The following is a 24,347-nucleotide window of genomic DNA, read 5'->3' on the forward strand; positions in this document are numbered from 1 at the left end:
TGAAGACTCCAGTCAAAGCAAGAACAATGCCTTCAGGGAATTGCGGCTGGGTAAGAGAGTGTGTATCTGTGTGTGTGTGTGTGTGTGTGTGTGTGTGTGTGCTATTTGAGTTCATCAGCGCCTCGGATGGTGAGCTCATTCAGTCCTTAAGGCACAGGCTGTTACGGGGAGTTTTTCATTCACAAAACAAATCCTGGATCATGACTGTGACTCTAAACTTTAGTCAAATATTCCTTCACGAATTCCAAAAGAGGCACCTCAGTTATCTTTGCATTGACCACAGTCGGTGAGTTATTGGTCTGAATAACAAAGGCACTTTGGCAAAAATACAAATGTTGTAGCATAAAAAAAAAAGAAAAAAAAAAGAGGAAATTTAAAAAATCAGACTCGTCAAAAATAAGTTAACATTACAAAAAGTGTCTTGTTTTTAGGAAATACTGCAGTGAAACTATCATCAACCCAGCAAAGAAAATGATGGTCAAGGCCTCTTTTGCACTTTTTTTTTTTTTAGACACCAATAACAACCAAAAAGAATGAGAGTTCTCTTTTTGTTACTTGCCTCAAACACCCCCCCCCCCCCCCCCCCCCCCCCCCCCCATCCTTAAACAACAGTTCTCTTTTCATTTCAGGGGGGAGTTTATTTGGACTCCAGCGGGTTTGCTGAAACAGGAATGTCTCTGGTTTGCATAGAGAGATGGGAGGATGACGTAGGGGCTAATATTTCTGCATCAGCGGCACTTTAACAGTCTTGATCTCTGCTATATGGGAGGACTTCTGGATGATGCAGCTGGTGGTCCCGGAGACGCTGTCCTTCCCCTGCGCCAAGTTGGTCAAGGCCATGGCGGCGTTGATCTCCCTCCAGTACGTCTCGTCTTTGCCCTTCGCCTTTTCCTTCTGCGCAGCTCCGACGCTACCGCTGATGATCAGGAGGAAACACGCAAGCGAAAACAGAGAGCGAGGGGGGTAGAGGTCAAGTTCAGCTTGTAATGAATGAACAAAAAAATAGAGGATTTGATCTGGGCTGCAAGGTAAGAGAAAGTCCACTCACTTGTCACATTTACTTGATCCATGGTCTGTGGTTTCTGAAAGCACAAGAGGAAGAAAAGAAATGGTTAATTTTGCAGAGTTCTCCGGGGTCAATGAGGATTTATTGAAATCTAGCTGAACATACAGGGCTCAGGAGGTGTGTGTGTGTGTGTGTGTGTGTGTGTGAGATCTGTATGTGTACACCCCATCCTGTGCAAACATGTGTTGCTCTGTTTTCACTCTTCTACTCAGATGCTGGACAAAAAAGGATGTGTCTTTTTTTTTTTTTTTTTTTTTTTTTTTTGCAAGAAGCCGTCAAGAAACAAGGTGACTAATAGGATGGAGTTGAAAGACGTTTCTTATGACTCATAAACTCCATTCTCTAATATTTTGTCCGAAAACAAATGGGCCCTGGCCAACGTAATTGAGTTGTCTGAGGAAATCAGATTGAAAATGACTGAGCGTGAAGGATTTGAGTGGGAATGAAAAGGCAGCAAGTGAGTCAGTGAGAGAAAGATGGATGTCTGCTCTCTCTTTTTTTTTTTTCTTCTTCTTCTCTCTCTTCAAATGGGAGCAATCTCTATCTCACATGTAAAACATTAGAGGGAAATAGCAAAGTCATTAAACAATGAAACCAAACTTCTCTTCGGGGCAACCAGTGTGTTTACTTCAGAATGCTGTTCACTCGGAGAGAAAGACTATGTGCACGTCGGTGTGTGTGTGTGTGTGTGTGTGTGTGTGTGGCTTAATTTGTGTGTGTGTTTGCGCTGAACCTGCCTTCTGTCTTCGGTCCAGCTTTAGGTACGTTTTGCCCAGCAGTGAATATGATGACACAGGCTTGGCGTTTCATGAGGCATTAAAAAGAGAGCAGACCGTCTGGATTTCCTGGCTGTGCAGCCTCCAGGGCTCCCTTTAAGTTAACCAAACAAACAGCTAAGGCCCTGTGAGCTTTTAAGAAGTTCAATCTTGACCAGGTATGGACGACTGGCCGACTTAAGGACGTTCAAAAGAGGGCAAAGTCTCTCGAAATTTCCATTTAGTCCAAAGGTAGTCCTTTGCCCTCCCAGCTGTCCCGCCGCAAACACATCACCAAGGGACAACCAGTCTCCTGCACCCACCACGCCACATTTCCCCGTAAAGCAAATGTCTAAACCTGAACTGCCGTTTTAACGAGGCCCTTCCTTGTGCCACCGTTGCCGCAACACAGCAGACGACAGGCGTTCCTGAGCGTTCCCTCCTGCTAATGAAACTCGCACCCTTCATTTTCGCTGGAATTTCATTCCCATGATTGTTAGAAGGGACTGGAAAAGGTTGTGCGAGGACACTGTGTTTGGGGTTTAGCGTCGTCGCAGACAGCCACAGAGACGGGGAGAGCCAAACTCCTCCGGCGTCAGAGAAAGCACACACAGGATTTTACCGTTCTGCTTTGTCACCTCTAACCTCGCCAAAGTCCTCCATAGACTTTCCAAAGGTCTGGTTCCAGTGTTTCAGGCCTTTGCAAGCTGCCGTAAGCGCCTAATTATTCCCAACGCCTTGCTCTGGTCCTCCCTTGTTTTCCAAAAATGTTCCAATGTAGCATGACCCATGCTAACAGTACCGGGGTTTGCAAGGCCCGGGGCTAATATGGGCCTGATTATGAAATTTCCTGTAATTCTCCCGTTCCCGTTGTGTAACAGGCGTATTCCACGAAGAGAGGACAGACTTCCCTCCCCACATGTTTTTCTTCTGTTGATGGTTCTTAGACAGAAGAGGAGAGGAATGTGTGCGCACGTGTGAGAGGGAGATGAAGACATGATAACCCAGAAGTACAAACCACAGAGTGAGATTTCAGTGCGTCAAAGCGTTCCAGCTAAAGTCCTCACATTCTCGTCTGGCCACAGCTCCCTGCTGTCCTAGCTTTCCCTCCGCCTTTATCTTGCTTTATCAGCGGGTCCCTTTCCCTTGATCGATAGCCCTCAGGTCCCGCATCCTCTTGTCCTCCACTTGTTCACCCCTTGCTGCAGGGATTTTGCTGTAAAACCCCCCCTGATCCAGATACTCGAGACTGACCATTCCCATGCAGCCCAGCCAAAACACATGCAAAGTTTCCCGTCTATGTTTTAATAAAGAGTGACTTTCTGCTTCCTCTACTTCGTCTTCTTCCACAGATTTGTTTTGCAGTTGTGTTTTGGTCTACGTTGTGAACGTCAGGTAGATCCGCGAGGACTGTGAAGGCATCCTCTCTGCAGTCTTGATTGTTGCCAGCGCTCAAAAGCAGATTGGTCCTGATTATAAATATGCACCATTCTCCATAATCACAGCTCTGTGATTACAGGCCAATTACACTGCTTTCGTGGATTGTTTATGCTCCCCTCAAATATATTAGCTCATTGTTTTACTGCTGCGGTGCTCTCTCTCTCATATAGATTGGCTGGTGACAGCAGCGAAAGGGTCAATAGCAGCGGCATCAAAGACAAACGTGCAGAGGGAAGTGTCTCTTTGTAAGCTGTGAACTCACGACGGGCTGTGAGGTGCAGCATGTGAGTCTTTCCATCCACAGCTCTAAGTGTTCCCAGTGTGTGTGAGGCCGCCACTGTCCAGATGCTCCGTTCAGAATACACTAAACAGTGTTTTCTGAGCAGGTGGAGAAGGTGCAAAAGGCCACCCTGATTCCCAGGACCCCCCCTTTAGGACAAGGCACCAGTCTCTTTCCTCGGGAACCCCGGACCCCAGAATGTGGAAATGCACCACTGCGCACAAAAACTCAATTTCCACAGCTCTGTGCCTAAAACATCTAAAACTCAGATTTTTTAAAACAAGAGCAGCGCCAAAGACTCAATAAATCGGCAATAAATCACGGAGGACCTTTTATTATTTTCTCATTCTTTTTTCCCTGTTTTTTCTATACTTTTTTTTTTTTTTTGTGCTTTACTACTTTGCTACTGAACACTCAGTCCACTTTGCTGTTGCCTTTGGGCTTCACCGACAGTGGGGTTTCACGGACCGCCAAAGGGGAAAGCTAAGAAGTCTGATGGTTTCTGGCGTCATGCTGGAAGTCCAAAAATACTAGCTCACTTAACATCACCGCGGGGTAATGGAGGGGGAGCAAAAAAAGAGAGGGAAAAAAGACAAAAAAAAACAACAAAAAAAAAACCTGACTAGCTTTAACAAAACTTGGTGAAAACGAGGAAAAACAAGCAGGGGCTGACAAATTAGAGAGGGAATGAGGTTACACCTGTTAAGACGACCGTGGAGGAGAGCGGTTGACTATCATCATTACCATCTGGTGCTGTTGTTAGCAACATACAACAATAAACAAGGCAGGCCCTGTTGCACAAACCAAGGGCTGGGCTGAATTAGGCAGACAAATAAACACACAAACACACACACACACACATTTTATATGACATTTACGTGTCAGGCTTTTAGTTGGTGGTCTCCTCCAAAGTGGCTTCGAGTGAGCGTCAATTCTTAGGTCACCAAAAATGACATGTTGCCAGAAATAAGTCTTCGGTGGCTTTACAGTGTTACCCATGAAACCATGAAAATCAACAGAGCAACGTGTTTAAAACAACAGATTAGAGGAAGGACGGGCTTTTAAAGGAACCGACATTTTTGGGAAATGAGCTTATTTTGCTTTCTTTCCGAGCGTTAAGTGAGAAGATTGACGCCACGGTCACGTCCGCGCGTTAACCATGTAGCTAGAGCCGTGAGCCAATTAGCTTAGCTTAGCATAAAGACCGGAAGTAAGTGGAAACAGCTAGCCATCGCTCACTCCAAAGTTAAAAAATCTGCCTGCCAGCAACCTTCACAGCTCACTAATGAACTCTGTCTCTTGTTTGTTTAATCTCTTGTGGTTTTCAAGAAGCTAAACTCTGGAGCGACAACTTGTTTTTACATTTACGTTTGTCAACCTCTGTCAACAATTGACATAAGACGGGTTAATTAGTGAGCTTCAGAGGTACTGCTGGGCGTATTTTTTTGCTTCGGCGAACACAAGCTAGCTTTTTCCTCGTGCTTCCAGCATAGGCTCCTACCTCTACAGCTCCATACTTAATACAGACATATGAGAGTGGTATCGATCTTCTCATCTAACTCAGCAAGAAAGCAAATAAGCGTATTTTCCAGTGCGAAATGTGAAAGTTTGTTCTTGTTTGACAGGATCATGTTATCTCCACTCCGCGACGGCGCCGACTCCGTCTGCTGATGAAGTAAACGGGCCTTGAGTTGAGATTATTTTGTCAAGTTTTACGAAAAACTTAAACAAGTAAAGAAGAAACGCTGGTACCACTTCCTCATAAGGTACACTTTATATAGGATATACAAGTTGTAACTTCATTAATGGTTTAATAACTAATTTACTTATTCCTTACAGATCAGTTATAATCCATTGATAACAATAACTTCTGGATTATCAGGTTGTGATAAATATGTGTTGCTGCTGAGTCATTAATAGTAAAGTCATTATTCATTTATCAGTTATAAATGTTAATAAGTCGTTAATAAAGGGTAATAAACCATCAAGTCCGCAGTTACTCATGTTAATAAATACTTGATAAATAGACAGCAGTTAAAAATACCAAACAAATGGATAAACACCGGTCAGGGAGTCTTTTTGAACCACCTGGAATCTCAAAAGTATCAGTAAATGATGTATTAGCAATGAATAAAGCCATTAGTTTTAACTAATAAACTCTTTACAAAGGAAGACAGTGGCATCAAAAAGATGCCACTGGGCAGTGAAATGCTTTGAATGAGAAGATTATTCCACCACTGGAGAAAGACCGATAGTTGGAAACACACACACACACACACACACACACATCCAAACTCAATAGTTAAAGTGAGGAAATGAGCTAAGCTGATTTCCTCTTAAGCACCCGATGAGAACCAGAGTGCCGACTGCAGACTCGACAATCTGCTCGCTGCTGACCTGTGAAACCACGGCGCAGGTCGGGATGAGGACAGATCATCCTGTCATTATGCGGCTCCTTTGACTTCCTCAAAGGAGCACGGAGGATGAGTCAGGACTTACTGTCACCACAGGTGAGTCATAACTCTGCGCCCTGGGCAGAAAATGTATCATCCTTTACCTCCAGTGAAGCCTCTGTCATGAAGTTTACCGGACAGAGAGTCGCATTTAAATCAGTGAATGTGACGACATTTGGCCGCGCGGACCGGTTACTTTTAGCCAAGTCCTTCTGGTTCTGACCAGAAAGCAGATGACGAACGCCTCGGGCGACTTATGGCGACGTCTATTGATGCTATCTTTGATTTGACACCAACCCAAGCCACGGTCTTGAGCATGAGGTGCGACACAGAGCGATCCCTCGCGCTTTAGGGCTTCCAGAGCTGTCTTTTATGTAGTTCTTTAATGATCTGCTCTTTTTACAATATCAAGACGGGTCTGTAAATGAAGTTAAAGACGCCTTGGCACTCCACTGCCTTGCGCTCTGCCAGCGCTTCTTTTATATCACCCCCTCCCAGCCATTTCTCTCCCTCTTTCCGTCTCTACGGGTGGTGAATACATCTGAGTCCGAGGCTCTAAAGAACCAAACTGTCAATTCCACTCAGTAAGCCAAAGACATCATACACGCCGTGAATTTAATGCCTTCTCCGTTTTGCCCTGACAACACTTTCATCACTTAAAAAAAAAATTGAATAATTAGCTCTTTTCACTATTAAATAGAACATACACACAGTGACAGAGCCAGACAGATACTGAGCCACTGCCCAAAACTGACTCTCCCATCCGACTGCATTTCTTTTTTTCTTTTTCTTTTTTCCATGTCTGCCCGGCAGATGACACACTTGTGTGGCTGCGGTCGGGGCAGATAACCAAAGATCCAGCAACGAGGATTACGCTTTGTGTCTTCTCGCTAGATGGGGAAATAATAACAGTGTTTCAGATGTTTCAGCGCTGCCAGGTTGTCATTGTGTTTACGAGTGCCAGTAAACAGAGAGTAATCAGGGCCCCTGTAAATCAGCCAAAATGAGAGGAGAGTCTCGACGGAGAAGTAAATACGTTGTCATGGCGAGCGTGAGTGTCTTCTCTCCACATGGGTGTGACTGCCAGGGTGTCATGGACGAAAAAATAAAAAAATAAAATAAAGCAGGCTCATCGGAGATCAGGAGTTGGGATTTGGTGTGGCGACAGATGATCCCGCGAAAAAACTGATCGTCGGGAGAAGATTTGAAAAGGGGACAGCGATAGCATCTGAGGATCAGAGGGCTCACGCTTCAAAAGCTGACTCCAAGACAACGGGGACACCTCTGATGACGAACAGATGAGCCTGTTATCGCTGCTTTGGCGCGACAGGTACAAAAGAGACAAAACAGGGGCTGACCCCCCCTGCCCCCCCCCGCCCCCGTCAGGCCACTTCATCGCAGGTTTCTTGGCAACATCCACGGGAGAAGAACGGCTGTTGTTTGTGGTGCACGAAACACACACATTAGTGGGAGGAAAAAAAGCTGAAACCACGGGTAAACATTATTCGGATTTTGAAGTGTTTTCATGTGCCCAAAAATATCCTTATTTTCAGGGAGCTGGAGGCCAAATGATATGTTTGTGCTGCACTCACTGCATCATTATGCTGCAATTCTTCACAGTGGTAGGTTGAATTGCCCTCTCACACTCTTGGGGGATTTCTGTGTGTGTGTGTGTGTGTGTGTGTGTGTGTGTGTGTTCTGTGTCCTCGCTGGGTCACACCTCTGCTCTCTCATTAAACCTCTCCCTGCTCTCCTCCAACCCGTGGGAACACACAATGGCAGCCTATTGTTCTAGACACAGCTCGGTTTTTTAAAATGGAAACAATTTGTGTTTTATACAGAGCAGGGCAGCGCGGCTCGGTTTGCCTGACTAGGCAGGCAGCTGTGTTTTCTGAATCTGATTGTGTGTGTGTGTGTGTGTGTGTGTGTCCCCAAAAGCCTTGGCGTGCTGATGATTTAAAAACGATCAGGTTGAGAGGGCTCATTATTCCGCACTCTTCCAGTTCTATGTTAGGGAGTTAGCGTATAAACAGTGTCTGTGCCGATGTTTGTCTGTTAACACTTCTCCGCAGGATGACGGCTAGAATGAACGCCGCCTCAGTCTGCTGCTGCCTCCTCTGTTTGCCTCGCACCCAGCCTCTGTTTAGTGGTCGGAAGCCAACATCCCAGCTTCAGTGACAGAGGTTCACCATCAGAGGATTTTTTTTTTTTCTCTTCCTCTCTCTCTCTCTGTGTGTCTTTTTATCCACCTTTCCATTCGCATGAAGCTGCACCACAGCTCAGTGCCAGGATTATACCTCACCTCTGCCAACTGCCGGTCGTTCCCACCGTTGGAACCAGCCACACCCTGAAGGACACTTTCATATGAATCACCCGAAGACCCCACATTGTGGAGGCAGAGCGCGAACATGAATTTAGAGTATGTTATGTGAGATGAGGCCCTTGTTTTGACACATGAGCACACATTAACCAGGGTGGTCGTATGTGTACCTTGCGACGTGAAAAAAAAAAAATCCTTTTTATCGCTGCAAACTATACTGGGAAGTCTGTCTGAAGGGAGTACAGGCACACCAACACACATGCATCCCAACATATACAAATACGTTTGTACTGCTACACTTGTTAAGGCGGTCTAGCCAATCCTTCCACTTTGCATTACCCATGCTTATCTGCAGTACACAGTCTTCATTCTAAACTGACGGGTCAGCTCACAGAAAAAATGGAAATGGGATTTCACTTCAGGGCGCTCGTAGCATTGAAAGCAGTAACCAGTAACTTTTCTACAAACCATGTCCCTGTTACTCTGGGTAATCCAGCAGAAGTTGGGTGGGAGCGGCACCCTGCGGTACCTTAAGGACAGGCCAAGATTTGATCATTTCCATTTTCTTTTTACAGCCCATTTTGAAGAGCGTTTCTCTGCATAAAATGTGTCAAAACAGAAGAAACAGAAGAAATGAGCAACAAACATCACATTAAAAACGCAGTTAAACATGCCGGAATGACTCTTCCGCAAAGGAAAGGCTATCTGATGCAACTTAAAGCAACTACGAGAGCTACATAATACACAGCACCTTGAATACAAGCCAGTTTACTTAACCATTTAGCATACTTTATTTCAATCTTGTTCTGTTACAAAAGTTTTAAGAAGTTTGGGAAATCACTGGTTCCCTGGTTCAACTAGTCCCCTACCAGAGAAACCAGCTGGCAGTGAGGATAATCCAGAGTAACAGGGACACCGTTGAAGCTTTAAAATTACAATTCTAAATGCTCTGAGGAACACAAATAAAATTAAAAGAATCCACATTGCACTGGCAGAAGTTACAGAGGAAAAACATGAAGGTGAACTTTACCATCACCTCAGTTTAATTGTTATTCTTAAATCAAAAGTCCTATTCCTAAAACAGCCCCTTGATCCTCCCCGAGTCCTCACCCTGGTGGATTTCCCTCTTGTCCCTATCTAGAAATACAAGAACACACACACACACACACACACACACACACACACACACACACACACACACACAGGCGCACTCTCATTTCTTCCAACCACGGCCTCTGTGTCTCTTAGTCACTGCCACCATGCTGTCTTTCTTTTCCCAGCAGGCCGCTGCTGGAGAAACTCAACTCTAGATTTGGATGGAACAAGAGCCTCCCTCTCCTCTCCTCGTCCCTTCCACGCTGATTCCTAAAGCTCGACCTGAACCCAGTGAGTCTTGGCAAATGCCGCTGTCTTGGAACAACATCCCCAACCCCTAACCCCCCCCCCCCCCCCCCCCCTCCCCTCTCTGTCTTCCCTTTCTCCTTTCCTATGAAACTGTGGAAAGAGCGAATCGTAGCCAGTCTATCCACATCCCTGGATTCCTGAGATGAGGAGTCCTCATCCATCACTGTCTGGGAGTGGCTCATTGTCACCCAGCGGCCCCCGTGTTGAGCATTGTCTTTCCTGTTGCTCTGCAGCATACAGTAAATTACACCACCGCTCATCAGTCAGTGAGTGCGACAGTCTTAAATCAGACCCAACAGACACCATCCCTCAACGGCGCTGCTGCGTAAATCATCACAGTTGGGTTTCTCTTCGGAGAGGAAACAAGAGAGACATTAACGATTAAGTATATCTTGTTAGTCAAACATATGAAAACAGCCATGATAGAAATCTTTTTTTTCTTATCATGAACAACCATCAGATCCTTCTACCTTTCTACCTCAAGACAAGAAATCCAAACATTCTTTTCTTTTCTTTTCCACATTAAGATGACTTTTCTTCCATTCACCTGGACGACTCCAGAGCCCCTTAAGTGCCACTAAACTCTCCAGGATTCAATAACTGTCTGGCGCTCGCTGTGACCCAAATTTGAAAGGCCCTTAGGATCGTAGCCGCTGCCGTCAAACACTGCTGTTTTCTTTGAACGCATTTCTAAGAAAACTATGTGTTAAACAGTACCCGACTCAGAAATAAGTCACTTTAATGCTGTAAAATAAAGGTGGCTTTGCTGCTTTGTATGGCCAAGAATCTCCGACTTATATATTGGTTAACAGACAACAATACAATTTTGGCCATTTGAATAAATTCTATTTTTAGCCCTGGCAGATATTCATGCTCCCGTCAGAATTCATTTTAATCGCTTTGGTAGTCCCTTAAAAATTTGAATCCAATCTTTTGTTTATGACCAAATTCCTGCAAAACTAACGGCATTTCCATCGGCCTCAGCTGTACTTTCAGTGCTAATTAGGAAATGTTAGAATGCTATCGCCCTGAACTGAGACAGTAAGTTTATCTGCTAAACATCAGCACATTAGGTTTTTCATTCTGAGCAGATTCTAAGTCCTGTGTATCAGAAAAATGTTAATCATCCTAATCTCTATCTCTATCTGAATAGATGCACTTTCGACACGGGCGAGCGCTCTACATTCACCATCAGGCTACGTGTACTCAGCTGCAACCAGAGTCCATAAAGGAGCGAAACTGAGAAAAAGTACCGCTTGTCAACCTCGTGTAAAACGTCTGACCGAGATCTCTCAGTCTCCGTCCGCAGAAACGTTGAGAGTTATTTGGCGAATAATGATCTATATGATATCAGACAGGGGGGGCCAAATCTGGTACAGAGCTGGAAGGAAAACATTGAGCCAGATTCCTGCCATTTAATATCCCATTAAAGGGTAATTTGGCATGAAACCCCTGGCATGTGTGATGGAATTCTACTGCTCCTTGTGTTCAATGAAATTCCCCACAGGCTTTGGACTGTAGGTGTGTTGCGCGCGCGTGTGTGTGCGTGTGTGCACTCAATGTGCGTGTGTGCACTCAATGTGTGTGTGTGTGCATGTAGGCGCCGCGATTGGTACATTAGTGCGTCTGTGCGAGCCCTTTCAAGCCAGCAGAAGTGTAGTTTTCCACTGGGGTAAATCTACACTCTCCGTCTCCTGCCACGTCTGACTGCCCTCTGTAGTCACAGATAACACTGTGGGCTCAGGCTGCGGGCCACAACAGCCAACCGGCCCAACAGACTTTTAGCCAATGGGATGACGGTTGCCAGGCACGCCACTTTTGCTTTGACCAATCAAAGTTGCTTGACAGGCAGGAATTCGGGGCAAAAGAATGTGCCAAAAGACACCGATTGTGTTCCTTCTTTCAAGTTCAAATTCTTTCCCTCCCTCCTGACTGAAAATTGACATTTTGTCATTGTCAAAAAAACAGTGGGGGAACATTCACAGAGAGCTTAAATCTGATTTATTCCCTCTTTCTTTTTTCCTCTGTAGAACTGATACAGATTTATAGGAAATCTGCTACTCAGGGAAACATTTTCCCTTAGTATGAAAACACAATAAAACTGTTTGTAAAAGAGGAATGTGTTCGCTACAGAAATATCTGGAATGTGCAAAAAAGAAAAACAGAGGAAATGATGCAAACCTGAGCTTAAAATGATTTCTCTCTGCCTCCCTCTTTCTTTCATTTGCTCTGTCTGCGTCGGCGAGATCAGACGCAGAATTAAAATTTCATTTTCTCGACTTTTCTTTTGTTTCGTTTCGACGGGATCGGAGGGCCCCAGCAGGTGTTTCGATCCCATGAGTCAACACCGCCTCGGAGAACTTTCCATGTGCTGGATTCAAAAGCTCCTCTTGCATGTAACGGAGTAACACTTCTGTAAAGGCGCCAAAGCCCGAGAAATCCAAGAGGGAGACGTCAGCGGCAAGACATTATATTAACCATAGAGATAAAATAGTTACTCTCTATTAAAAACAGCAGGCCGGCCAGGTGAATTAATCCGTTTTTTTTTGGGGGGGGGGGGGGATTTCTCTTATTAAAATCTGCTAGGGAGGGAGTTATAAGTCTCACTTGGTCTATCCATCTCTGTCTCTCTTTCTCCATCTGTGAGTCGCAGCAGGTGCTTCAATGTGAAAAAGCCCGATGTTTCGCTCAGGTCACAGGGTTTTAAGTTTGCCGATCAGGAGGATTGTAACCGTCGCAGCCGCTGATGCATTTCATACGCACCCTCCTTCTCGCTCAGATAATATGAAACACATTTGCCCATAAGACGAGCTTTGAACGAAACACAATAAAACAAGCCCCCCCCCCCCCCCCAGGTCACTCCATCACCTACACCTTCAAATCCAACCCCCCCCTCCGGGTCCTGTCCATGCTCGACAGAAAGCGAAAACCTTACTATTGGTTATGAAGTCCGGCTGAACAAAGGCCCAGTGTTCTCAGCTTGAAGAGGAACTTGGACAGATCGGACCCTGATTGTTCACAGCTCAGGCGACTCGTTGCGAAAGTCTCTGTAGCATGCACGGGTTTCTGTGATTTGCAAGGGGCCTGACACTAAATTCACAGTGAGGAGAACATCAGCGTCAATTACATCACTGGAAAACATTTGAAGCTGGTTCGACTTAAAAACACAAGTTTCCCTGCTGCCTTGAAAATGAACCGAACTGGACTTGAGCAATTGGCTCAAAGTCGGCTCGAGAGTTATTAAAATGTGAAACGAAGACAACGTGTGAAGCTGCTCCCAGTAACCTTGTACACAAACAGGACACAATACACCATGTATTTTTTCACTCAAATTATAAAAAAAAAGAAAAAAGAAAGTGCCTCTGGAGAGTTTTGACCCTTAAACAATGCATGCTGGGAAGTCTACGAATATACTAATGATGCCTCTTTTGAATTTAATGAACCCTCAGCAGTATTTTCATTCTACTCATTATTTCAAGTTCAAGAAATTTTAAGTTGAATTAATGTGAAATTAATGAAACATATTTACATTTAATTAATGATAAACAATTAGCTGATTCCACAAACATGTTGTATGTTTTACAGTAATGTATTTCTGTCTATATCTACTCTACATTTCCTGTGATCACTTTACAATTGGTGCCATTTTTACTTTATTTTTATCTTTAATCGGTAAAGATGTTGAATGTACCTTGAAACGAACTGCTGTACAACAAAGATGCCCTAAATAAAAACACGTGTGAGTAATAAAGTCCGTAAGGCGACATTTTTGAAAGGATTAATTCCTTCCAGAAACAACATATTTGTAACAGCTCATCTAAGCAGAAAAGAAACAATACAGCAGCAGCTTTGACAAAACCAAAGAAACACTTCATCTGGCTTTATCTCACGCTGTAAAATGTTTTTCATTCCGTAGAAAATGATGACAGACTCGACCGACCATAAGAACGTCGTCAGCAATGAGCGACCTATACCAAGATATTGGACTTTGTTTCGATTAAGATGAAGATTTCTTTTTCATTTTTACTTTTCTTAAAAGGTGTTATTCACTTGGTCTAAAAAAAGAAACGTATGCTTGGACGTATCACACACACACACACACACACACACACACACACACACACACACTGTCTGCCTTGCCCCTGCTCTCTCAGCAGGACCTTATGGCAGGATCAAAGGCATGCCAAACAGTAGTCTGAAAGTGAGCATGTTCCACATGGCCTTGTTGTGTCTGGCCTGCTGAAGCCTGGTCAGAGGAGCTGGCTGGGGGGAATTCCTTCTCTCGGCTGGAGTGGGTGAGTGACGGCCAGCGTGAGTGTGTGAGTGTGTGATGTGACAGTACATGGGCTCCTCTGCTGTGGATATGTGCATGTGTGTTAATGTGTTTCGGACACACTGGGCTAAATCTAATAGGACATTTCTTAAAAAGGCTCTGGGCCCTCTTCACTGCATCTCCATTTCAGTAGTCACAAGGATCACATTCGGCAACACCACATTAAATGAAAGTCAGGAGGTGGAAGAAAACAGTGTGAGAGGGAATATATAGAGAGAGAGGCCGGAGGACGGGCTGAGAGGCAGACAGTTGGAAATAATGGACCAGCTGCAGGAATTAAAACAAAATGTGCAGATGGAGGGGACTAAAAAAGAACAAAAGTGAGGGATGTCGTGTGTGTGAGGGAGACTCTTGAAGGGAAAGAATGCAAGAAATGTGGCTCCTTACCAGCCCGATAAACAAAGTTCGCCTCGGCCTCGGAGGAGGACGGCGAGAGCAGCTCGTCGTCGTACTCGTTGGAGCTGAAGGAGCCGGAGTGGTTCCTCTTGCGGGCGTCCATGACGGCGTTGGCCACCATGACGTGGCGCAGCGAGTCGTTCAGGTAGCGGTGCAGCAGGCTGCTCTTGTACTTGGGCGGAGACACGTAGTCCTCGGCCAGGGAGGCGGCCTCGGCGGCAGAGCGCAGGCCCGCTCCCATGCCCATGCCCATGCCCATGCCCATACCCATACCCATACCCATGGCCATGCCCATGCCCACCATGGAGGAGCCCTCCTTCTTGATCACGCTCTGGTACATGGGCTTGTTGAGCTCCTCGGGGCCGCTCTGTGTCCTCTGAGGGTTGTCCCCGTCTACAACATCAAGGGGCAAAATCACAAAGACGTAATTTAGATTCAGTGCAGAAAGGCATGTTTCCTTACTGTCTTGCATACTTTGTTCTATTTTTATTCTTCTATGGGTGTAATTGTACGTAGTTTCCTGTGTTTTCATAAAGAACTGATTTGTATCTACATGTCAAACCAGGTGTAATTCTTTGTAGACGAGTGGATGCTTTTTCTTATGGATAATAATAAGTATAATTAAAAGCAGTCCCTACAGAAACCCATTGTTTTTAAATCTCAGCATCTGTATGCACTACAAACTTACTCATATACGATCTGTTCATCATGATGACATGTGCAGTTTGAGTATTGTAATGCACTAAATGCACATGGCAATCACACACATTTTCTTCAGCAAATGCTTCTTCAGTTGAAATGATTTTCTAACTTCTGTTCGTCCCCGCTGACTCAGTCAGTCTGAGTCTGGTTATTTCGAGCTAATCTTGAATCTAAATACCAGGGCAGGGAGATTTCGACCTGGCGCTCCTGCCCTCCTGTTGGCACCGCCTCAAGAGCAGAAAGCCCAGCCGAGACTTAGGACGCATTACCAAACCATAACGGATGGCAGTCTACTTCCTCTCCATCAAGACCACTATGCCCACTCTATTTCTGCAGAAATAAATGATTTCCAGGGTGCTCTGCTGCCGAAAGAGATTGAATTAAAGCACAGGTCCCCTACCTGATGAAAGAAACGGGGAGGGAAGATAAAACACCGTACTGGAAAACCAGATATCCTCTGGCAGGAGGGAAATCAGGGAGAAGTTCACTCTAGATACTGTCCCTGCCAAGACTGTAATTTTGTAATTTGGGCAGGTTAGACTTTTGATTCAGTCTGGGCCAAATTAAAATTATAGCTCCCACATATCAGAAACACATGGGGGTAGCGTACTGGCTCTCCTTCCATTGTGCTGTCAGAGGTCGAATTCAGCGAGCGCTTGTGTCCTTTTACATCGAGGTCTGACACCTTTTTTAAATAAATAATAAATGGTACATTTTTCGCACCTACATGACAGCGTGTCCTCTCCACATCCCAGGCAGAAAGCAGCCTTTTATCTCTCGGACCTGGCTACTGTAGCTACAAAACAAGCTGGACAATTTCAGGACAGTAAGAGGAATGTACACCGAGTCAGTGGGGTCAGGTCCGGCCCCATAAATAGCCTTTGGAACAAAAGCTTAAAAACATAATGGAGGGCCTTGGAGGGAGCAGGCTGCGGACAGCTTCATAACCATAATGTGACAGGGAGAAGAGTCAGGGAGATATACCGAGCCTCCAGCGGTACAGTGGCCTGTGGCGGACACAATGCAAACACCATGCACACATTCCTCCTTCGGCCGCATGCTCGGCCTCTCCTCCTCAAAAATCTAATTAGAGATCACTGACACCGCAGCACTCTTCCTTTCTGTTCATTCTTTCACAGCGTGAGTGTGTATGTTTTTTTTTTTTTTTGTTTCCTGACCATGTTTTCAGTGCCGTCAGTGAGTAGAAAAAGGCAGTTGCTGTAAATACACGGCTGACAAGAGAGCTACTCATTTTCAATTGTAGGCTGGGAGACAGAGGTTGGCTCAGCGGGGTGTCCTAATGACAGCGTGTCGCAGCCCGCCGGCCTCGGCGTCTCTCGGCTGGGTCACACGCCCCGCCATTTATATACATCCAGAACATGGCCCTGCATAGCATCGGCCCGCTTTTGGACGGGGCGCATGGGGAGATGGCCTGGCCTCATTTCATGTCATAATGCTAGATTTGAATTTTGGGGGCACGAGATGTATGATGTAAGGAGATCTTCCCGGTCACTCTGTGCAAAGAGCATCGGGTTCGCGTCGGAGCCATTTAGACGGGATCTTTGAAACATACCACCACCTTTCGCCCTACCCTCATTCCCACTTTTTGCACATCCTGTACATGCTTTCTGTACACATGTATATAAGTTTTTTTTATTTTATGTAAATCTACTTCACTATAAATATTTGTATATATGTTCCGTGTGTGTAGTGTGAAGGGGCTACAGCTTGCATTTCATTGTGCAACCCTGTGTTGTGAAATAACAAATAAATGAACCTTGATCATCCATCACATCGATGGTTACGAACTGTAAATGAAAAGTTATACGCACCATGTGTATCAAAATGAATACATGTCATATCCTGCCACTCAAAAGAATTCAACGATTCAGATTCAGATGTAGATTCAAGGATACTAATGTAGCTTTAGATTCCATCTAGAGCAAGAAAGAATAGAAGAGAACTGTAGAATAACCGCTAACGTCATAGGTCTTCATTACAAGCAACCACAACTAAAGAGGTCAAGGGTCACAGACAAAAATCGAATTACTAACACATCTGTTGTACTATACATACTGCTAAAATGGTAGCTGCATTATATTTTGCCTAGACACCCAGATACCAACCAGTACTTCTACTTTACTCCCTCCTGGTACAAACTTTAAAAAAAAAGTACCATCTAATGGAAATCTCAACTGAATAATAAACGTCTTAGAACTACGGTTTGACCTCAGGATTAGGTAACCATCACTTCCCTGAAGCCCTCATCATTTCACTTAATGCTGGTATTTATACCATGGGGACAGAGAGGGTGCTATGTAACCTTGTATTTGCTGGAAAAACAGTTTATAGGGGCACTCCAGCAATTTAGTATTGCGCTTTAATAAAGCTGGGGGACTCAAAAGAGACAGGAGAAGACGGTCAAACCCTCTGCGGGCGAGGTGTGGGTCGAGCTCCAAAAACCGCTGGATCCTACAATTCCCATAATGCAACACAAGACGCGTCTTTCCTTAAACAAACTCCTCGGCTCCCACTGTATGTGCCCGCTTCTTTCAAACCCCGTACTTCCAGTTTGTAAAGCAGACTTTCTGTAAAGTAAAGTTTGAAACATTTGAAATGCAGCAGGACGTCACGCTCTGTTCTTGTAGGCTGAGGGACATTTCTTTCTGTCCCACTCTGCTGTACTTTTGCAAACACAAAACCTTCTTTAACTTTTACTTTTTTCCAATTTGGAATTTAGAAGAGAGAAGGGGTCTGCCGCTGCTGAGGTGCAGTACCTTCTGAGCAGCTGTCGTCGCTGCTGACGCTCAGCCTCTCTGCGTTGCCCTGAACGTATTTGTTGTAGAGCTTGATCCTGAGCGCCCAGCTCAGGTCTGGCTGCCTCACCGTGTTCTTCAGCCTCCTCCTGGCATTGGCAAACCAGTTGGAGACCTGAGAGGAAGAGGGAGAGAGACAGAGAGGAATAGTGGGAAGTGGGGGAAAAACACAGCAAATAGAAACATGTGTTATTGTTTTGACTCCAAACACCTCCACATCCATAGCAAAACAAAGACTATCCTTTAAGAAAACGTCTGCTCTCTGCCTGCCATCGGTCTCATTCAGAAAAACCCGGAGAGACTCGAGGCCAGAGACAGAAAAACAGAGTCAGGTTGCGGAGCAGCTCTCTGAAACTGAGCTTTTAAGAAACATCCCAGACGCTCCAGAGAGACACCCCAGCATGCATCTTTTCTGTATCAACGCCATGCAGAAACATTTAACACCCTCAAAAGCGCAGAACGGCCAGCGAACGCAACGTTTCATTAACTAATGTTCCGACCGAGATGTACATCCCACCCGTGCTTATTCTGGACCGGAGCAGCCTCGCTCCAATAATACATTTTTTTCCAACACTGTCTTCAAGATGCAATAAAAGACACTTGAGCCAGCACTCTTCCTTTCACCGGGAAGGGAGACCATTAGATGTTATACTAGAATAACTTTTCATGCTCAATAGACTTCAAGCGGCTTATGAAGGGGCTGGGACAGGGGCCTTATGCTAGAGTACTTATTTTTCTGATCCCCTCTTTCAGTATCGTGTTTCTCGTTAACTAAGACCATCCCACATCCCTTTGTCTCCAGCCCCAGCGCTGTGGCACACCAGAGGAGGGAAGGCGGCAGCATCTAGTGCATGTGGCTTGGCCCAGAGGGGGAGGCGAGGCGAGGTGAGACGAGGCGAGGCGTGGGACAGCTCGCTAATGAGGACCGGAGGAAAGATGGCTGTCAATAGGGGGTGAGAGAATAAGCAGCCAAGCAGCCAAAACCAGCTCTCAGTCTGTACTGTATGTACCGTAGAGGAGACGGCATGCAGGCACGGCGAGGGATTCCAGCGCTGATGGAGAGATGGCACGGGCCAGTATTAGCACAAACTTTAAAGAAATCATTTACAGCAGTAACATGGAAAAAAAAGTGGGGAGGGGGCTGTTTTGCTGAAACATGACAGATTTAGTTGCTTTAAACACCTGGTGCCAGGTGGGTGTTTCCAGGGGGAAAATGCACAGGAAGTGATGCATTCTACATTACTGGCAGCGGCAGCAGTGGTGTGTTTGGACTAAACAGTGGAAGAACTGGGTAGGTCTTAGCCTCCGTGAATGGATAGAAAAGAATGCCACCTAGGGCTGCAACTAGCAGTTATTTCAATATTGAATCATTTGTTGAGTCTTTTGTTCAAATAATAATACTAATAATAATACTTTTGAAAAACACCCATCACATGTTCCTAGAATTCAAGGTGATTTTTTTTTGTCCGACCATTAGTCCAAAAAACTAAATATGTATTCCATTTTTGTGTCATTTACAAAGATAAACTTCAACAGAAAAGCAGCATATTCTCAAATTTGCGAAATCAGATGTTTAATCAGCAAAAATCGAATCAAAGGACAATAAAAATGCCTAGAGCAGAAAACTCACGTACTCAGACCTCCTCCATGTTGGAAAACATGATGAAAATAATTTACCTGCCTGCCACCGCCCTCGTCCAATTTCAAGACATCACCCACTGGCCTTTGATACTGTTGCTGGTACTAAATGTACGCGTGTGAGTTTGTGTGTGTGTGAGGTTGCGTGTGTATGTATGTGTGTGTGTGTGTGTGTGTGTGTGTGTGTGTGTGTGTTTGCGGCGCAGCATCCCCGTGTCCAACACAAAGCATTCCTCTGCACTCTGCTCGTCCTCACCAAAACAAACAGCTCCATCAGGCTCCCAAAATGAGAACCAGATTAAGCGTCGTGGCCGGCGGCCCAAAAAAAAAAAAAAAAAAGCCGCTGCAGACTTTCTGAGGCCGTATCAGTGACCTTGTCAGCCAGATGATACTGTACACACGCAGCTGCGAGTGCCAGACACAGAACACACTCATATTCACCGCTGGGTTTTCCTCTCAGTGGTCAGTTTGTCATGCGCTGCTGTCAAGTTGTCCACTGTGTGCTGTTGTATTATCAGTAGAGGGTGCAATAGAACTTATAACTACAGTATAACTACACCTAGATGAGTGGCTCCCAACCTGTGGCTCGGGACCATCAGGGGACAAACCAAAGTATAAGAAAGAAAAAAACACATTTCTGCTACACAAAATTAGGTTTATTTTCTAAACCTTCGACTTCCTTATCATAGTTAATAGTTATAGTTTCCTTGATAGTTTCACCTGTTCATGCCTCTAAAATGTACAATATAAGATTCACCATGAAGAGAGTCAGTGGAGTCAAAAACGTTGTGAACCCCTGACCTAGATAACTCCAAATTTTATTTATGACTATAGTCATTTTTTCCCCCCCACTTTTGAGTGAAATAAAAAAGAATGAACAGAATTGCCAATTGAAGCATTTGGAGGAAGGTTGAAATTAAAAAAAAAAAAACACTAACTGCACGAGTGCTGTGAAATAAACAGCTCAAGATGTGAAAAACACTTTCTACTCACAGCCCCCTGATTACAAAATACAAGTCAAAATCCAGTTTTCCAGACGGGGTTCGACAGAAACTCAACCGCAGAAATCCAATATCGCTTTATCTCACTCATGCCTGCATGAATACAAAGAAACACCTCACTGTTATAAGCAACATTTTTGTCTTCATCACCTGCTAAGACACCTCGCGGCTTGACGGAGGCAACCAGAGAGTGGACCTACCTGCACCAGGGTCATTTGCGAGCCGAGGGCCAGCAGGATTTTCTCCGTCTTGGTGGGGTAGGGGTTGTCCCGGTGCTTGTAGAGCCACTGCTTGAGCGGCCGCGCCATGTCCTGCAGGGCCTGGCGCTTGTGTCGCACTTTGCCACCGCTGGGACGACCCCTGTGGAGGGAACAGGTGGAATAACGTCAGGCAGACACCAAACTGTGGAGAGAGTTGACTACAGTAAAAGCCATTACAAGATATTATATAAATACACCCATAGAACCTGGATAGTCCATGCATAAGGGAATTATGGGACACATTTTTGGGGGGTTTTAGCATTTTTTTAAATCTAAACTTGGCCTGTTTGTTCTTTTCTATCTAGTACATTTATTCTTTTTTTTTTTTTACTTATAATCTTCCAACAAATAAACATTCAGGATTTACTCCTTTATCGGTGTAAGAAGGATGATTTGACATGTACCAGCAACATCCTGCTCATTCTATCATAAATATCATCATATCATTAAATGTTGCCTACATTTCAATTTTCCCTTTTTCAAATTAAAATAAAGTCTGGTTTTTAAAGCCATAAAAAGAACTGGGATTATGTTGTTTATTGAAGTCAACCAAACAACGTTGTGCAGCTGTCCTGAGTGGTCCGGCATGTTGTCTGTATTCGTTAGTCATGACACATAAAGTGAACACTCCATACAGTGTGCAATTTTCTCACCCAGAGCACTGCAATTAAGCAAAGAGGGGTTGGATTAAAGGAGAGGGAGACATAAAGACACGACAGGAGAGAGAGAGAGAGAGAGAGAGAGAGAGAGAGAGAGAGAGAGAGAGAGAGGCTGACGCAGACAGAGGCAGAGAGAGAGAGAGAGAAATGGCCACTCACAGTTTATTTTTCATTGCGTGTCCCACAAACCGCCAACACGTTGCAATGAAACAAACAAAAACATTTTTTTTCTGCTCGGGCACACATTTCGGCCAGATTTGCCGTTTCACACCCAGGAGCAGTGGATGAGGAACAATGTAGCTGGGTCACAGTCACAGCCAAGCCATCACACAAGGGACTGACAAAAGAAAAGCTGAAATTATACTTCTGGTTTTCCTTTACAGAAAAGGGCTACGATACATGTCCAGGGGACGCCATAAAAACAACACAGCAGGAATATATCATGGGGAGGAGATTAAAAAAAAAAGAAAGATGTATTTTCTAAAGTCCCAAATCAAGCAGCTCAGTGGTGAATACAGCCCTTATAAGAGCACTGGATATATAAGATACAAACACCACAAAATATCATGAAATCATTATAAATGTTTTGTTGAGGAACACAAACACCCTGTGAGCTCCTAAAGGGATACATTCCAACATCTCTCCATTCAAGTCCGTCTAAAGCAGCCTGTTGCTTTTCCCCTGGTCTGCGAAAGGCTTCAGTCTCACCTTAGCTCCAGGTTTTAGGAACCTGTAGATGTCAGTATGGCGCTGCGGCTCCGCTTCTCCTCTTTATCTCACCAAAAAAAAAAAAAAAAAAAAAAGCTCCACTGACTTGCAGATGTAACATATTTTAGTCTAACCTCAAGTCTGCCTGAGGTTCATGTTCTACAAATATTTTCCTTGTAATCTAGAGCGGCATGAACATCCGAAAGGACATTTTACTCCGTGTTCTGAACTTTTGGTTTAAACACTCCAACACACACACACACACACACACACACACCTCTGTTTAATAATCTAATGTTCTTCATTAGCACTGATGCTTCCCTTGAGGTGACGCCTTACAGTCACATAAGTTCACTAACTCATAATATTCTTTCTTATTATTAAAGGTTGCTCCTTGAGCAGGCTTTTAAGGTCACTAATACAGAACAAATAAAGGAATGACATGATCTGTACACCTGCTCCCTGTCACATAACAGGAAAACAAAACAAAATACACATTTAAAAAAGAAAACACTGGGCCCTTGTGTGATTGACTAGACCACACAGAGAGTTGAAGGGCGCATTTATTTATTGGAAACAGATGGAGACCTCTATAAGACACGCTACCGAGCACTGGCTGACCTACTTAATTTTTTTTTTTATAATTAATTTTAAGATTAGCTGTGAACATCGGCACCTAAATGAAGACCAGACTTGGGAAACGGTAAATATATGAATTCCCTGATCCTTCAGATCCTGTTGCATTAAAGCCACATGAAAAAAAAAAAAAAAGTCAGACAGGATAATCAAATTGGTGTTTCAGCCTTGAGATTTGAAGAATAAGTAGGTAAAGTTTTAGACCCGTAAAACACTTTCCATGTGGATACTTGATCGGCGCGCAAGATTTGTGTGCGTAAATGGGGAATTTACGCACAGCTGAAGAAACGGTTTTATCAATAAATTCAATTCAATTGACAGCAATGCATTATAACTCAAGGAGGCACGTGCACATATATGGATCACCAATGTAATTTTATAAGAATTTGGCCCACGGAGTTCAATCTGAGCTTGATATTTCTCGCCCTGTCTTAATTTTGCGCACAAGGCGCAAAGATAACCACAGAGCTCTGATAACAAAACCATCAGTGTTGTCCTCTCTCTCTCTCTCTCTCTCTCTCTCTCTCTCTCTCTGTCTGTAACCGTGAAATAGAGGTATCCCTCATCAGTGACAGTGACTCCAGCTAATCCACATGTTAAAACAATGTCACACATGCTGACCAGAATGCTCCACATACCCGCTCCGCCTGTGCCTGATGGCCTGGTTGTCTCTGATGGTCTGGCTGCTGGAGAGGAGGTCTGGATGTTGCCCGTCGATGACTTCTAGATAATTTCTGCTGCTCATTTCCACCTCCTTCGCCTTCTCCTCGAACAGGACCTGGCTGCTCAGCTTGTTAAACACGATGGTGTTCATCTTTGGCCAGATATTTCCACCCCCCCTTCGATTTCTCTGATGCGCAAAAAAAAAAACAGTTAAAAAGAAAAAAAAAAAAAAAAAAAGAATCTCCTCGGACTTGTCACAGTGTCCCCGCGTCTCTCCTGTGGAACAAAGAGTGGATGTTTTACAAAAGGAGTCTTTACATAAACTTAACAAACTGTGATGTGATTGTGAACTAAAAAAATGATCCTTTTATATCAGCGAGAAATCATCTCCAGATAAGACCACTTGTCCTTTTTCTTGGATACATTTTAATTTGACACCTTCGGTCCGCTGTGTGTGATTCGCTTACCCTCCACTCTCTGCCCACACACACACACACACACACACACACACACACGACCGAAACAGCCTGCAGGCTGATTTGAGCGAAGGCGGACCGTGCGTAACTGCGCTGTTGTGATGCGTCATTCTGAGGTCGCTCTCTGTAAACATTTGCATCTGCGACTCCAAATCATAACAAATGATTTCTGTAAAGCCCGAAAGAATCCAAATGACTGCTGTCGGGCAGCTGTGCACTTCATGCTACACATAGTTCTGTCGGAGAGGAGCAAATAACAACATCAGGAGGAAGGTGTGGGGGGGGGGGGTCATACCGGCCATCAGCGCAGACGGCAGATTCATGTGGTTAAATACATTTTA

At 44.6% G+C, this 24,347-nt stretch overlaps 1 protein-coding gene across 1 annotated transcript; it reads right to left on the reverse strand.

Moving 5' to 3' along the window:
• Positions 1 to 714: 714 nt before the first annotated feature.
• Positions 715 to 23,681, reverse strand: mkxa (mohawk homeobox a). The gene is made up of 6 exons (XM_070928432.1): positions 23,506 to 23,681; positions 20,805 to 20,964; positions 17,927 to 18,080; positions 14,439 to 14,840; positions 1,056 to 1,082; positions 715 to 902 (listed from the first exon to the last, which is right to left on the reverse strand). Exons 1-6 carry the CDS (start codon positions 23,679 to 23,681, stop codon positions 715 to 717), a joined length of 1,107 nt encoding a protein of 368 aa, XP_070784533.1.
• Positions 23,682 to 24,347: the final 666 nt, after the last annotated feature.

Source organism: Enoplosus armatus, chromosome 21 (genome assembly GCF_043641665.1).
Source record: "Enoplosus armatus isolate fEnoArm2 chromosome 21, fEnoArm2.hap1, whole genome shotgun sequence".
Classification (NCBI taxonomy): Eukaryota; Metazoa; Chordata; class Actinopteri; order Centrarchiformes; family Enoplosidae; genus Enoplosus; species Enoplosus armatus.